Source organism: Bos indicus, chromosome 5 (assembly GCF_029378745.1).
Source record: "Bos indicus isolate NIAB-ARS_2022 breed Sahiwal x Tharparkar chromosome 5, NIAB-ARS_B.indTharparkar_mat_pri_1.0, whole genome shotgun sequence".
NCBI classification, from domain to species: domain Eukaryota; kingdom Metazoa; phylum Chordata; class Mammalia; order Artiodactyla; family Bovidae; genus Bos; species Bos indicus.
Window position 1 is genome coordinate 43,902,983 of NC_091764.1, and position 15,813 is coordinate 43,918,795.

Below are 15,813 nucleotides of genomic sequence, written 5' to 3' on the forward strand. Positions count from 1 at the left end.
GAGGTTGGGGACCCCTGATCTAGGGGACCTGAAATTGACGTGCCTGGACACAGCAAGCATCATTCTCACTTTGGGTTTTTGGTTAGTTTGTGTGAAGAGTCTAAAGGAGGAGGAGAAGTGAGGGAGATAGGAGGGGGGCTAAAGCCTTTGCAATGCACTCTGGGGTCATAACTAATTCTCTCAGTGTAAAGGTCTCTACTACTCTTTTTCACTCACAAGTGTTTTCTCAAAAGGCAGGAAAAGGGGTGGTGGATCAGCACATGCCCACAGGAACACCAGGTTTACATATTATGTGGTCGGGCAAAGGTTCGAGCCACTGCCTTCCAAGCTGGGGCAGATGCTTCAGAGATAGGGTCCCTCCTGGCTGCCCCACTGCCACCCACGTGGGGGGCAGCCTCTCTGTCAGTTGGTGGAACAGACTTCCCAGACCTCCTGCTCCTTTCCCTAACAGAGAGGGCTGACTCAGTCTGCGCGTGGAGTTGGCTTCCAGGCTCTCCCAACCGGGCACATGTCTCCTCTTCTCTGTCTGTCCTTGGCCTGTGCCAACATTTCTGGGAAGAACAGGAAGTTCAAGCATGGCAGAAAATGTTTGGCAGACTCCCTGAGCACAGAGCCAGGACACCTGCTCCGCCTGAGGGCAGAGAGGGCTGGTAGTAGAAACAGGGCCCCCTAAGGAGAGGTGACAAAGCAGGGGGGCACAAAAGCCTCAGTGGACTTCCCCACATAAAGCCACCTGTCAGGGAAGTAAATGTTCTCAAACTTAAATCACTATTGCTAAAACTGCGGATCCTAAGATAATACCCCTAGCAATTCAGTAGGTCTAGGGTGGGGTCTAGGAATGAGCATATTTAACAAGCTTCTGGAGACTTTCAGGCAAGAGGGGGTCTCTGGATCACACTCTGAGAAACAGTGGACTTCAGGGCAATGGCAGTTTCCTTCCATCCTCTTTGTATTGCTTCAGGGAGGGTCCCTGTCACAAAGATTCAGGACTAGCAGGAGAAAAAGAGGGAGAGGGTGGAGAGAATGAAGATCAGCATTTTCTTCTGAAGCATTTGGCTTCACTAGTGCTGATTGTTGAAGCAGTCTGAGCACAGGTTGGAAAAGAATTTCCAGACAGAGTATTTTAGAAGACAGAATTTACTGATAACAAAGGACTGAGGTAGTAAGGAGCCCTGCAAAGACAGCAGGCTGCCTTCCTGACAGACCAGGAAGAGCTGACACAGGGAGAGCAGAGTGAGACATGCTGTTAGGACAGCGCACCAGCTTGAGGGAGAGCAGACCTCTTACATGGGCTTGTAGCAAGTTTTTATGGCCTCGGGACAAAGAAAATTCCTATGGAAAGGGGTGGTCATTGGTTGAGGGTCTTTTGGGTCTCCACCTTGCCTCATATGGAGCTGGGAGCTGGCCAGTTAGGGACAGAATGGCTCACGACAAACAGGATGGCATAACTCACGACAAACAGGATGGCCCATGCCAGTGGTTGCCGTGGAACTTGGCCAATTCTGGAAATATTGCCCTAAGACCCCAGCCAGGGGCTCCACACCTGTGGACTAGGTCATTCACCTGCTGGTCCCTGAATATTCCTTGCCGTTAAGTTGGACACTCAAGTTACATTATTCCAGGAAATTAGAAGAATCATTATTCTGGGAAGTACATAAACTTTGATGTTACATTTCCCAAATCATAAATTAAAAGTTCTTTATGCTCCCATGAAAATAGAAACATAGCAATCGAATGCAAAAAAACTGTTTATTATGCCAAAAGTTCCCTGCACTGGTCCATTTTCAAACATTTATTTGCCAGAGGAGCTGCAACCCAGGAGCCTCTGTTATTTTCCCTCTTGGCTACAAACCTACCCTGGAAAATTCCAGTCATTTCAATCACCTGCCCTGGAAGATGTCATTCATTCCGAGTCAAGTCAGTGGCTCAATTCCAGATCTTTGCCAATTTAAGTGATGGCCTTAATTGGGTTTATGTTACGGTGAGACTGAATCAAAACATTTTATCTGGAATTTCGCAGTGATCAGGAGAAGAAAACATTTCCCTTCATAATTCCTTACCAGAAGTACAAAAATAGGTAAAGGGAAATGGTATACATTCCTCTAAAAGAAACAGTACTAAATCCGTTTGCTAAATCTGTCATGCGTTTGCTCATTTAACAAAGATTTATTGAGTGGATACAGTACACTGGGGCTTCCCAGGTGGCACTATTGGTAAAGAAGCCACCTGCCAATGCAAGTAGGAGATGCAGATTCAATCCTGGGTCAGGAAGATCCCCTGGTGAAGGGCATGGAAACCCACTCCAGCATTCTTGCCTGGAGAATTCCATGGACTGAGCAGCCTGGCAGGCTACTGTCCAAAGGGTCACAAAGAGTCAGCCACAGCTGAAGCTTCTTAGCACGCACACAGATAGTGTGCCAGGCCTTGTGCTGAGCACTGGAGCACAGCTGAAAGCAAGTGTGGGTATGGCCCCTGTCTTCAACTGTCAGTAAAGATTACTACAAATCTTTTCTTCTATGAATCATTTTCGGAAAGAAGCACAAATACATTTACAGTTGAAATTCACATCACTGCATTGCATTTAGGTTTCTCTGAAAAAGTTTCCTTCTGTGCATGGTAGCCTGTAAGAGTGGTTAAAAGACAATAAAATTTAGGGAAAGGACACTTCTGTTTTCTCAAAGGCCTGGAATCTTAACGTGAAGTTCCTTGAGCTTCTGCTCTGATGAGAGAGAGCCCGTGAACATCCCATCAAAATTTTTAGTGACATGTATGGTTAACAGGCATAAATACAATCAAGTAAGCTCTCAATTATCAAATGATTGTTGAGATAAAAATTCTAACTCTAGATGCACTGACTGGAAGCCTAGCCCCACACTTAGATCATTTAATCTGTGATCTTCTCCCACTAAGTAAAATAGAATAGATTTTGTGTAGTATTGACTTTCTGCCCTGTGGTCTGCTGTTCGCATTTATCTGGATGCATTCTGTGGTGCTGGGGCTCCCTGGTCTCTCTGAAATTTCCCATTGTTCTGTGCTACAGGAGACATGATCAAGGGACAGTGGTATTCACGGCTGTGCCAGTTTTTACTCTGTTGGCTGAACTTTAACAGTCTGAGTCAGTTACGCCTATAGTCTCACATGATGAGCCCAGAACAGACTGAATGTCATCTTGTGAGTGAAACTTGACTCACCTATGCACACTGGATCTACATGAGACAGAAAGAGCACACGTCCTTGAATTAACACCATGGATGGGCAGTCTTGGCTCAGTGTTCGAAGGCTCTCACAGCTCTATTTGGGCTTCCTTTGTGGCTCAGCTGGTAAAGAATTGGCCTGCAATGTGGGAGACCTGGGTGGGAAGATCCCCTGGAGAAGGGAAAGGCTACCCACTCCAGTTTTCTGGCCTGAAGAGTTCCGTGGACTGTATAGTCCATGGGGTTGCAAACAGTCAGACACGACTGAGCGACTTTCACTTTTCACAGCTCTGTTTTAGGAGTTAAATCAAGGCTCGTCAATCATGTACCTCTCAAAGGATGACCATAGATCACAACATTCAGTGAATTATCAAGGGTGCTTATTTAAATTACAGCTTCTCAGACAGCCTATTAATCTGACTCTCTGGGGTTTGGGAGCCAGAAATCCACTTCTAAACAGGCTCCCCAGAAGCACTGTGTTTGACCCAGACCAAGGAAGCCAAAATGTCCAGCTTGCTGTGTGATTCTGCACTAGATGGAGTTGTTCTCAAACTTTGTTATAAGATAGAATCACTAGGGATCTTTTAAAAATACTGATGCCTGGCTCACATCCCCAGATTTTAACATTCAATAGTTATATGGTGTAACCTGGGCATTGGGAGTTTTTAAAGCTCCCTAGAACATTCTACTGTGCAGCAAAGTCTTGCACCAGAGCACATCTATTAATTCCTCCAACTTTATCTGCAAATTGTCTCAGATCAATTTACCCAACACAAATGGAATTCTGGGCCACATGGAGAGGCTAGGAGTTAAGAGCACTGATTTTGTGAATGGTATTTCCAGTGAGTCATGTGTAGAAGGCAGTGAGCTACCAAATAGGATACTAATTTAGAGACAGGAATATGGCAGACTAGAGATGTTTTGCTCACATTAGGAAAATAGAGGAGTTTCTGTCTGTGTTCAGCATTGCTACCCCAGAAACTGACTTTACTCAACCATATCCTATCTCAGGCTTTTCAAATTGTGGGTTGTAACTTATTCTTGGGTTCTTAAATCATTTTAATGGCTTGGAGCCAGCATTTTTATGGAATGGAATGGAACAGAGCAGAAAAATCAAGGGGCACCTCATCCAGAAAAGCCAAGAATTGTTTTGGGATATCTTTCTTTCTGTGGTTCATAGAGAAAAAAAATATGTCTGAATACTGCCTTCCACAATGCCTTCACACTGTGATTACATCTCTCTCTCAGTCGCATTTTGCCTTCTTTTGGTTTTCCCAGTTGACAGGGATTTCTGAACTTCTACCATTGAATTTAAAGAACAGCTGCAGCTGAATCTGGTGGCTTCATTCCATTCATTTGGAAAGCACAGAGAGGAAAATGAATCAGGCTCATTGCAATGCTTCCGAAGAAGTCACCTCTCTGAGAACAGCTGAGATGCTGAATGCACAAGTTACTCTTTCAGAAAGAATTGGCAATAAACCCTGCTAAAAGTTTTGAGAAGCAGAGCTCTTAGCTCTTCTCTTAATAGAGCCTGACGGGCATGCTCTGCTTTAAAGGCAAAAGACATCTGCCTCAGCTGCAACCAAATCTGCAACTGCTGGAATACTGTTGATTTATGGACTTAATTGGTCCTTTGGTTTGAAAGCAATAAAATTTTGCCTTAAAGTAGCAGATCCTCAGAAAAGGCGACGGCACCCCACTCCAGTACTCTTGCCTGGAAAATCCCATGGATGGAAGAGCCTGGTAGGCTGTTGTCCATGGGGTCGCGAATAGTCAGACACGACCAAGCGACTTCACTTTCACTTTTCACTTTCATGCATTGAAGGAAATGGCAACCCACTCCAGTGTTCTTGCCTGGAGAATCCCAGGGACGAGGGAGCCTGGTGAGCTGCCGTCTGTGGGGTCGCACAGAGTCGGACACGACTGAAGCAACTTAGCAGCAGCAGCAGCAGCAGCAGCAGATCCTTCTCCATCGAGCCACAATTCAAGTCACAAGAAAATACAAACGTGTGTGTGTGTGTGTGTGTGTGCATGCGTGCTAAGTCACTTCAGTTGTGTCCTATAGACTATAGCCCGCCAGGCTCCTCTTTTCAAGGGATTGTTCAAGCAAAAATACTGGAGTGGGTTGCCATGCCCTCCTCCAGGGGATCTTCCCCATCCAGAGATCAAACCCATGTCTCTTATGTCTACCTGCATTGGCAGGCGGGTTCTTTACCACTAGTGCCCCTGGGAAGCCACTGTGTGTGTGCATAATTGTATATCTATATATATATATATATATATTTTTTTTTACTCTGATTTGAAATATTAAAAAGTGTTCTTTGGGATAAGCAATACGAAAATTGCTGAGCAGAGCTGAACTAGCCAAAAAACCAGAAGGAAAAGAGATAGAAAGAGAAATTCAAGCCAGATGCAATAGCAAGATAAAATAGCAATGTTAGGAGTGTGGATAGGGTCTGAGGAGAGTGGCATGAAGATAGATATGTGAAGGAGACAGGGTAACGTGAGGATCACCCAACTGATGGTATTGCCAAACTGCAGCAAATCCGTACCTGTGGTGAACATAGCCTTAGAGACGAGGATAATGACCACATTCTGAAAATATCATTGATCTCTGGTTAAAATGGTCTGAAGCACTGATGAGGATAGCATTCCATTTAATAACAAATGCTCTCTGAATTGATTTCACTAACGATCTAGACTTTTCTTTCAAGGGACCAGTAACTCAATTTCCAAAGATAGGGTTACTTTGTATAAGATGTATAACCCTGCAGGAAATAATAAAAATTATTCTGCCTGTATACTCTTGGAGGACACATTAGTGTCTGGTCCGTTTTTCACAGCACCTAGCAAAGTGCTCAGTACATTTGGACTGAACATTTAAACCCCCTGCTTTCCTAACTCTACATGTCGCTTTTCAACCGATGGGTTTGCTACACGACAGGGATGGGGGGAGGGTGGTACCTAACTCTTGCTTTAGCGTTTGCATTAAATAATTCCTCACTCTGCATATTTTCTTCTGCTAAGAAGCCAGAAAGGACTTGCCAGCACAATTTGATCCGTATTCCTGAATAAAAAATAACCAGAGGTCAAATGACAGAGATTTCAGCCAAGTATACACATGCGGTCATTTTTGAAAACTGCAGTATAAATCCCAAGACTGTAACTGTTAGACAATTGATATGAAATGTCTGAGAATAGGCTTCCAGGGAAAGGGTGAAAGGTTGCGGTAGGTCTTTAAGCACAGAGCCAAGACAGGTCGTCTATTGACTTCTTATCATTAGATTTAATCATACTCTGTAAGTCTTTTAAAACAAAAACCCAAATGGATTATCTAGATCATGCAACAACTTTGAAATGCACTGAGAAACAAGACAAGAATTCTCAGGCTCATTCTTATTTTTGACCACCAGAAAGAGTTCAGTTCCCCTGGCCTGGGCAGACTTTTCAAAGCTAATGTAAATAACCTGAGTATTATCTAAAACTAGTCTTTTGTTGGTAAATACTCGTCTTGTAATTGTTACTCTGTTTATTTCAAACTGAGTTAACAGAATCTTCATTCAGTGAGAAAGTGATTTTTCAAGCATCGCTATCGTTCAGAATTTCCTGCAGAGATTTATAAACATGCAACTGCCTGGACCCAATTCATTAGATCACTCAGGAAGATTTAAAAGTATGCTTACCCCTGGACCTTACTCTAGACCAATTGAATCAACACCTCTGGGGATAAGGCAAAGGCACTGGTATTTTCTAAAAGGCATTTGGGCTAAGACACAGGCACATGAGACTGTAAGGTGCAACACTGGGTCAGGGATCTTGCCCTAAAGGTCTCAGGGACACAGGAAGGAAGGAGACGGTGGGATGAATTGAGAGGGCAGCACTGACATTTGTATACTGCACATGTATAATAGCTAGGGAGTGGAAAGCTGCTCTGCAGCCCAGGGAGCTCAGCTCGGTGCTTTGTGACAACAACTTGAAACTCTGTTCAGAAGAAGACTAGTTGTGTAAGATATTGTACAACGCTAACTAGAATGCAGCCATTAAAAAGAATGATTCTGTACTCCAGATCTTAACAAAAAAAATCTCCAAGATATAACTTGAAAAAAAGAAGCAAATGGCAGACATGTATGGAGTATAAAGTCATTTGTGTTTTTAAAAATTTGGCCTGTATGAAATCTGTGACACTTCTCCAGAAATATACAAAATAACCTGGTTGTAGTGATTTCCTTCAGGGAGGGAAACTGGTTGGTTGGGAAAATGAGACTTACTTTCCCCATTAATATTTCTTTAGCCTGTTAGGATTTTTGTGCCCACTGAACTACGCAATCGAATTAAAAAAAAAAAAGGTCAAGTGTAAACAGTAAGCTTTTGAAGCACATATTTATATGAACAAACCTTTTTACATAGTAGACATTCCATAAATGTTTGTTAATAAATAAACCTGCTACCTTATTATTCCTCTCTTATTATTCAAGTCTCTTCTTTCGGTGTGCAGGCAGTGGAGGATGAGTAAAGTTTCACATAATATGTTATGTGTTAGCACTTCCTGAGTGTTATTTATGTGCAAAGTGTTATGTTAACCTCTTGGCATATGTTCCCCATCTCAGGTACTTCTACAACATCCTTGTGAAGTAGACATTATTATCTCACTTACACATGAGAAAACAGGCTCAGAGAAGTCACTGAAAGCTGAAGCAAATTGTGTTATGCACACACACACGTACATACACACATACACACATGGAGACACACAAAATCAAAGAAAAGCTTTTAAAGTATATGCAAAATGCTGTAGGGACTGTGAAGATAATATGCCTTTTGCCCTCCCAAAGGGTCTTAGCAGGGGAAACATTTGTGTCTAACACGACCATAACTTGAGGCAAGAGAGAGCCCCATGGTGATTTGAAGGGGAAAGGCAGAAGGAATTAAGGAAGGCTTCTCAGAAGAGAACCTGGTTAATTAGGTGTTTGAAAAGAAGCATCAGAAGGAAAAGTCATGCGACTCACCTGTTGGGCAAAACTATAAGTGCTTTGTATACATTATCAACTTTTATTCTTTAAATCTGAACAATTCTAAGTATTCCTGTTCTCAATTTTACCAAACCCTAAAGAAGAGACATTCCCTTGATGTCCTAGTCCACATTTAATGTCACCTTGCTTCCTATTGGCACTACGATCACACACACACACACACACACACACACACACACACACACACAGAGTTATATATCGGTATATAAGGCAATGTTTGTAAGCAGTCCTTACAGAGGTAAATAGTCCTTTTCTCTAATACAAGTAAAAACTACTTGAGACAGGTTCCGCATTATTTTTTATTTCTTGAATATCCCCCATTCTATGCTCACATAGTAGACGCTGAAATATTTAGGGTAAGATATTAATGCTAACGGAGAAGGCAATGGCGCCCCACTCCAGTACTCCTGCCTGGAAAATCCCATGGACGGAGGAGCCTGGTAGGCTGCAGTCCATGGGGTCGCTAAGAGTCGGACACGACTGATCAACTTCACTTTCACTTTTCACTTTCATGCATTGGAGAAGGAAATAACAACCCACTCCAGTGTTCTTACCTGGAGAATCTCAGGGAAGGTGGAGCCTGGTGGGCTGCCGTCTATGGGGTCGCACAGAGTTGGACAGGACTGAAGTGATTTAGCAGCAGCAGCAGCAGCATTAACGCTATGGGGCTTCTCTGGTAGCTTAGATAGTAAAGAATCCACCTGCGATGCAGGAGACATAAGAGATGCCACTTCAATCCCTGGGTCAGGAGGATCCCCTGGAGAAGGAAACGGCAACCCACTCCAGTATTCTTGCCTGGAGAATCCCATGGACAGAGGAGCCTGGCAGGCTACAATCTATGGGGTCACAAAGAGTAGGACACGACTGAGCAACTAAGACAAACATTAATGTTAAATCAAGTCTGTATAACCTATCTCTTTTTACTTTGTGTAAAGGTTTTATGACAGCAGATGAAAGAAAATTATTCGACCACCTCAAATCTCCTCATCTGAAATACTGGGTTCCATTCATTTGGTTTGGAAATCTCGCAGCTAAAGCCCGGAAGGAAGGTAGAATCAGAGACAGTGTTGATCTTCAATCACTGATGACTGTAAGTATATTGCAAACATCAGTTAAAAGATACGACTCAGACACCAACAGGGACTTGGATGTAAAAGGCTGGACCTGGACGAGTCTGCTTTGTTCAATCCTGGTTCCAAAGGAACCAGAAAGACTGGGCTAGGATTAGAACCTCAAATGCAGGAGGAGAATATAACACAGTTTTAACTGAAGTTGATTGGAGGTGGTTGCTTAGAGGCTGTTTTAAGCAGAAGTAGGCTTTGTAATGAATGTTGAGTTTTAAGCCAACTTTTTCATCATTCATTATAAAGCCTACTTTGAACTATGGTTTTGGAGAAGACTCTTGAGAGTCCCTTGGACTGCAAGGAGATCCAGTCAGTCCAGCCTAAAGGAAATCAGTCCTGAATATACACTGGAAGGACTGATGCTTAAGCTGAAACTCCAGTACTTTGGGCACCTGATGCAAAGAACTGACTCATTTGAAAAGACCCTGATGCTGGGAAAGATTGAAGGTGGGAAGAGAAGGGGACAACAGAGGATGAGATGGTTGGATGGCATCACTGAGTCAATGGACTTGAGTTTGAGTAAATTCTGGGAGTTGGTGATGGACAGGGAGGCCTGGCATGCTGCAGTCCATGGGGTCACAAAAAGTTGGACTTGACTGAGCAACTGAACTGAACTGAATTGAAGGCTTTATAATAGGCTTTCCTGGTGGCTCAGACAGTAAAGAATCCACCTGCAATGCAGGAGATTCAGGTTCAATCCCTGGGTCAAGATGATCCCCTGGAGTAAGAAAGTGGAAACCACTCAAATATTCTTACCTGAAGAATTCCATGGATGGAGGAGCCTAGTGGGCTTCAGTCCATGGGGTCAAAAAGAACTGGACAGAACTGAGCCACTAACACACACAGGCTTTGTAATAGGCTCTACAAGAAAATGTTCCTTGATTGATCAGCAATGTCTGCAAAGGGCTCTGAAGGTCCTGGCACCCAAGATGCATATTTGCCATCCCTAACTCCAGGATCCTGGACCTAAATCCCCAGTCAGTTCCCCCAAATTGTAATATCCCAAAGTTAATCCCCTGGAGGAGGAAATGGCAACCCACTCCAATATTTTTGCCTGGAGAATCCCATGGACAGAGGAGCCTGGCGGGCTACAGTCTGCCAGTTCACTAAGAGTCGGACATGACTGAAGTGACTTAGCAAAGTTAATCAGCTTTCCAGATGACCCAGGAAACAAAGCTGTGTTTTCATTAAATGAAATAATACTGAATGCATTTGAGAAACAAATTTATAGATGGGCTAGATAGATTTGTGCCATGACAGTCTCCTGCCTTCATTAGGCTAAAAGGAGTGAATGATTTTAAAATAGCTCCCAAATTACATATACTCTTTCTCAGTCTTAAATAATAACTTGTGTTCAGTAGAGAAAAAAGAAATCAATGGATCTCAATCCTTTCTGCTTTAACAGAGATAGATTTTCTATCAATAGAAGTATTCTAAAGTGGTCCTTTGTTGGGGGAAAAGGCATAGATGTATTTAGGCTTTTTTCTAAGATCTTCAGTAAGCATGTTTTCAAAAAAGAGGAAACAAAAAATAACCTGCTCTCCACATAATTTAGAAATGATTTTTTTGAAATATTAACTACTGCATTTCCACCACCCCTTTGGGACTATAAATTTATAGTGGGAAATTATGAATTCAATAGAGTAGGGGATATTTCTATACCATCCTGATTTATCTTTATATTTTTTTAAACTGTACTTATCCCTTTTGCACATCATTGAATGATGTCATTAGCTTGTCATTTTCAAAATTTTCCTTTTGGAGTGGCCTTCAAAACCAATTTCTAGTCTTTCGAAGTCATGATCATTATTTTATAGGTGTATTTCTAAAAGCCACAGCCATATTCTGAATCCTAGTAAATGTTATTTACCACACCTATCATCTTAGTAAATCATGCTTTATCTATTTCTGGCTTAGGAAATGAACCGATTTCGCTCCTGGTGCAGCCTCTTATTTGGTTATGACTGGGTTGGGATTCCGCTGGTTTACACCCAGGTATCAAATCCTTGGCATGTGATTTTTTCTTTCCATTGCCCACTTTGGCATGCTGGCTCTCTCGGGGCAGCCAGGGCTGTGCTCTCAGTAGGGTTTCTCTCTGTTTCAGGTGGTCACGCTGGCTGTCTACACCTTCTTCTTTGCTTGCCTGATTGGACGCCAGTTTTTGGATCCCACCAAAGGCTATGCAGGACATGACTTAGATCTTTACATTCCAGTCTTCACTCTCCTACAATTCTTCTTCTACGCAGGATGGCTCAAGGTAGCCAACAGTCTCCATGCCTGAGACCCTCCTACAGTCTAGGTCCTGTTCCAAACTCTGCACACTGATCCCTTACTGAATCACTCATTCATGAGTGACTCCAAGGTAGATTTAACATTTAATAGCTGAGATGTTACTATTTTTCAACTGGGAGTTCAAGTGGCAGGGATGTGGTGAGTATTGTACTGCAGAGCTCATTTATGCAAAGACGTTACTCTTTTATGGCATTGATTGTGTTAAGTCTTTGTGTGCTCTCACTAGGATTATGATAATGTAATTAAAGTATTAAGTATACCTGCATTGATATTTTATACCACAACAAGTGACTAGGCAGAGTAAAAGAAAGTAAATAAGAAGTCTTGTATCTCAGACTTAAGCATGATTATTATATTTTTATCTTGGTTCTGGGCTTCCCAGGTGGCCCAGTGATAAAGAATCAACCTGCAATGCAGGAGATGTGGGTTCAATCTCTGGGTCAGGAAGATCCCCTGGAGAAGGGAATTGTCACCCCACTCCAGTATTCTTGCCTGGAAAATCCCATGGACAGAGGAGCCTGACGGGCTACAGTCCATGGCTTGAAAAGAATCAGACACAACTGAGCGACTAAACAATCTTGGCTCTGCTCAACTCTAAATAGTTAGCTTCTATTCCCTGAAATCCCACTAGCTGCCCCACGACATTAAACGCATTCCATTTTCAAAACCAGAACTGAGACTCGAAGGAATTCATCGGAATCAAAACCAGAAACACCAAGATTAATGACAACATGTGGTTTGCCAGGAAATTAAAAGCAGGTCAGAGCAATGAAAAGAACTAGTCCAATCATCAGCATTAAATTTTATTTGTTCCCACCACCATCTCTCTTCCACCCCAATGTGTGTAACAACATCAGAAACCTGATTCTTCCTTCTCTTTAGTATGTGACAGAAAAAGGTCAAAGATTATGACTTCTTTAAGGTAACTGAAATCTAAGGACAGTTTGAAGATAACTTTAATAAAGTAGAATTTCAAATGTCTGACCTTCCAAACAGCCACATGTCGACATGCACATCCAGGCCTTCCATGCTGTCGCAGCCTTTTCCCTGCAGACGCCTTTACTTTCATTGGTTTGAATCTTAACCAGGAAAAAAATAAATATGTTGGCATTTCAAGTTACCCTCCAAAGAGTAAAGGCATTTCCTTTACAAATGGCAAAAACATTTTTAACCAGATGACAGTGAGTGGATTATTTTTACCCATTTAAGACGAAGAGCAAGAGAGACTAACAGCTCTCATTTCTCATTAGAGAAAAAGTACACTCTATCTTTATAAACAGATGCTAAGTCACTTCAGTCGTGTCCGACTCTGTGCGACCTCATAGACGGCAGCCCACCAGGCTCCCCCGTCCCTGGGATTCTCCAGGCAAGAACACTGGAGTGGGTTGCCATTTCCTTCTCCAGAAAATCGCCACTACTGGCCCAACACTTGATCCTCAATCATTCTGGTCTTCTATTGTCCTTTTGCCTGAGTTGTGCTGAGCTTTTTATTCTTCATTTTGTGCCCATGTGAAGTGTTCAGCCAGGCTGGAAGGAACAGTCAGCAGTTCCTGCCTTCTGAAGTGCTCTCTAATATATTAACCTTCTTGGGACTTCCCTGGTGGTTCAGTGGTTAAGACTCCTGCCTACACTGCAAGGGACATGGGTTCGATCCCTGGCCAGGGAACTAAGATCCTGCATGCTGTGCAGAGTGGCCCCCCAAAAATAAAATATTAACATTCTTTTCCTTTATAAAATATTTTTGAAGGCAAAATATGAAAAGAAAATCTTAGCTCTATTGACAGGCGACTCTAAGAGAAGGGAGTTTTCCCATCCAGTGGATTGTAAGTCAATTTCTAAGCTGTTTTGTCTTGACCATTCTAATAGTTATAAATACTGAAGTGTAGAAAACCCAGCTTAACCTTATGAACAGTCTATTACTCAGTTATTTGCTAGAAACGGAGCCTCAAATTGAGTAAAGGCTATCGTTGTGACAGGCTATCAAAATCATGGATATCATTTTGGTAGTTAAATGTAGACTGTAATACTATATGTAGGACTGATATCAAAAAAGTGAAATTCTGGATGTAACAAAAGTATTTTCAGGATCCATCCAGTGGCCCATTTTATTTAAAGAAAACCCCAGGCAAAAATAGGCTTCCCAGGTTGGAATCCCTGGGTTGGGAAGATTCCCCTGGAGAAGGGCATGGCAATCTACTCCTGTATTCGTGCCTAGAGAATCCCATGGGCAGAGGAACCTGGAGGGCTAAAGTCCATAGGATCACAAAGTGTCAGACATAACTGAAGCGACTTAGCACGCATGCTCGCACCAGGCAAGAAAGAGTAGATAACCCCTTGGAACTTGCATTCACAGACTCTTTCATGGATATTGCTGTGCAGCTGACTGATCCAGGCACCAGCCCTGCCAGGCTGTCCCTTAGAACAGGGGGCTATCCTTCCCTATCCGTGGTTCTCAACAATGGCCACACAATCAAATCTCTTGGGAGCTCTGCTCACTACTGATGCCTGGCTCAGCTTCACATCCATTAAATCAGAATCTCTGAGGGAAGGACCTAGCCATCAATTTTCTTTAAAAGCTTTTCAGATAATTTTGATGTTCACTCAATGTCGAGAACAGCTGTAAGTGATTAGACCTAAATCCTAAAAAATATATAGATAGATCTTTTTTACCAAGAAGTCTCAGAATCTAGGAACTCAACTAATCAATGGTGCTTTTATTTTATACACTTGTAAGTTTTTCACATTTAAGCCCAATGTAAAACCACACATATGCACACACACACAGATCCAAATAATAAAAAAATCAAAGGGAATGAATCAAAAAGAAGAACAGGTGAGTCTCATTTGGCATATAAGTCTCTCATCAAGAAGGCTATTCAGGGGCTTCCCTGGCAGTCCAGTAGTTAAGACTCTGCCTTTCCACTGCAGAGCATGGAATGGGATTGATCCCTGGTCGAGAACTAGGATCCCACAGCATGCAGTGTGGTCACAAAAAAAGTTGTTTTTAAAAGAAGGCTGTTCAATTCAGGAGCATGGTAAGAACATCTAATACTGACCGACTATTAGAAGATATATGATAAAAACCTATGTAACTTCTAAGTAACTTGCAGTAAATCCTTTAAGTTAAAACTAAGTAAGAAAAAGTCCAGCTTTATGACTTACTAGCTCTCTGACTCATTCACTTAGTAGTTATGTCCAGTTATTGTGAAATTTCCTTGTAATATTTTCTTTAATTGTGATTTAAGTCTTTCTTTGCTCTTTAACCTTGCGCACAGTTACATTTTCTCTCATTACCTGGGCTTTTGTAAATTCTTTCAGAGCACAGGCTCTGCACCCCTTGAAGTGCCTAGCATATTGTCAGAATTCCTTTGATATTTGCTGGCTGATTTGTACTTGAGAATAAGTCTTTTGGTTCCTAAACATCCCATGGCTTCTCCTGATGGGACCTGCATTGTCACCAGCTGAATAGACAGAGCCTTTGAAGAGCAGACCCATGCAGGTGCACGATTGATGGTCTGAGAGTTCAGTCTTGCTGACTGATAAATACCTGTGTATTTACCAACCCACTCCCACTCCACTCTAGGCTTCCTACTGTGAAAGGTGACAAAATCAGAGAGTGAAACAGGAATCCTCTCCAACCTCCACTCTTAGTCTTCACAAGCATCGTGGCGGACTCATTCTATCTTCTCAATTGCAGGTAGCTGAGCAGCTTATCAATCCTTTTGGAGAAGATGATGATGATTTTGAAACTAACTGGTGCATTGACAGAAATCTGCAGGTTAGAGAAGCTTTTCTTTCCTTTACAAACATTAATCATCTAAACAGACTCTGAACACAGGCCTCTGAAGTTAAGAGCTTTAGCCACAAACAAAAGAGGTTTGGCTGTTCAGTATGTTGCTTACAGGTTCTTTTGGAACTTTATAAACCTCACTGGATCTCAATTCCAGTGAAATTCCATCCTTTTTCAATAGAACTTTAAGCCAGTTTTCTTTGTAGGTTTCTTTATTAGCTTTACATAGCCTCTTCCATCTCAGTGGGCTTCCCTAGTGGTGCAGAGGGTAAAGCGTCTGCCTGTAATGCAGGAGACCCAGGTTCAATCCCTGGGTCAGGAAGATCCCCTGGAGAAGGAAATGGCAACCCACTCCAGTACTCTTGCCTAGAAAATCCCATGGA

The 15,813-nt window shown here is 42.5% G+C and overlaps 1 protein-coding gene across 12 annotated transcripts in view; it reads left to right on the plus strand.

Moving 5' to 3' along the window:
* BEST3 (bestrophin 3) overlaps positions 1–15,813 on the plus strand; it is a 63,976-nt gene that overhangs the window by 9,593 nt on the left and 38,570 nt on the right. For 10 of the 12 annotated variants that reach the window (XM_070789307.1, XM_070789295.1, XM_070789296.1 and 7 more), the window contains 4 exons: positions 9,160–9,314; positions 11,266–11,343; positions 11,453–11,605; positions 15,338–15,418. In XM_070789307.1, coding sequence (XP_070645408.1) covers positions 9,160–9,314; positions 11,266–11,343; positions 11,453–11,605; positions 15,338–15,418 — 467 coding nt within the window. The remainder of the gene's footprint in view (positions 1–9,159; positions 9,315–11,265; positions 11,344–11,452; positions 11,606–15,337; positions 15,419–15,813) is intronic. The other 2 variants (XM_070789297.1, XM_070789302.1) reach the window with 2 other exon arrangements.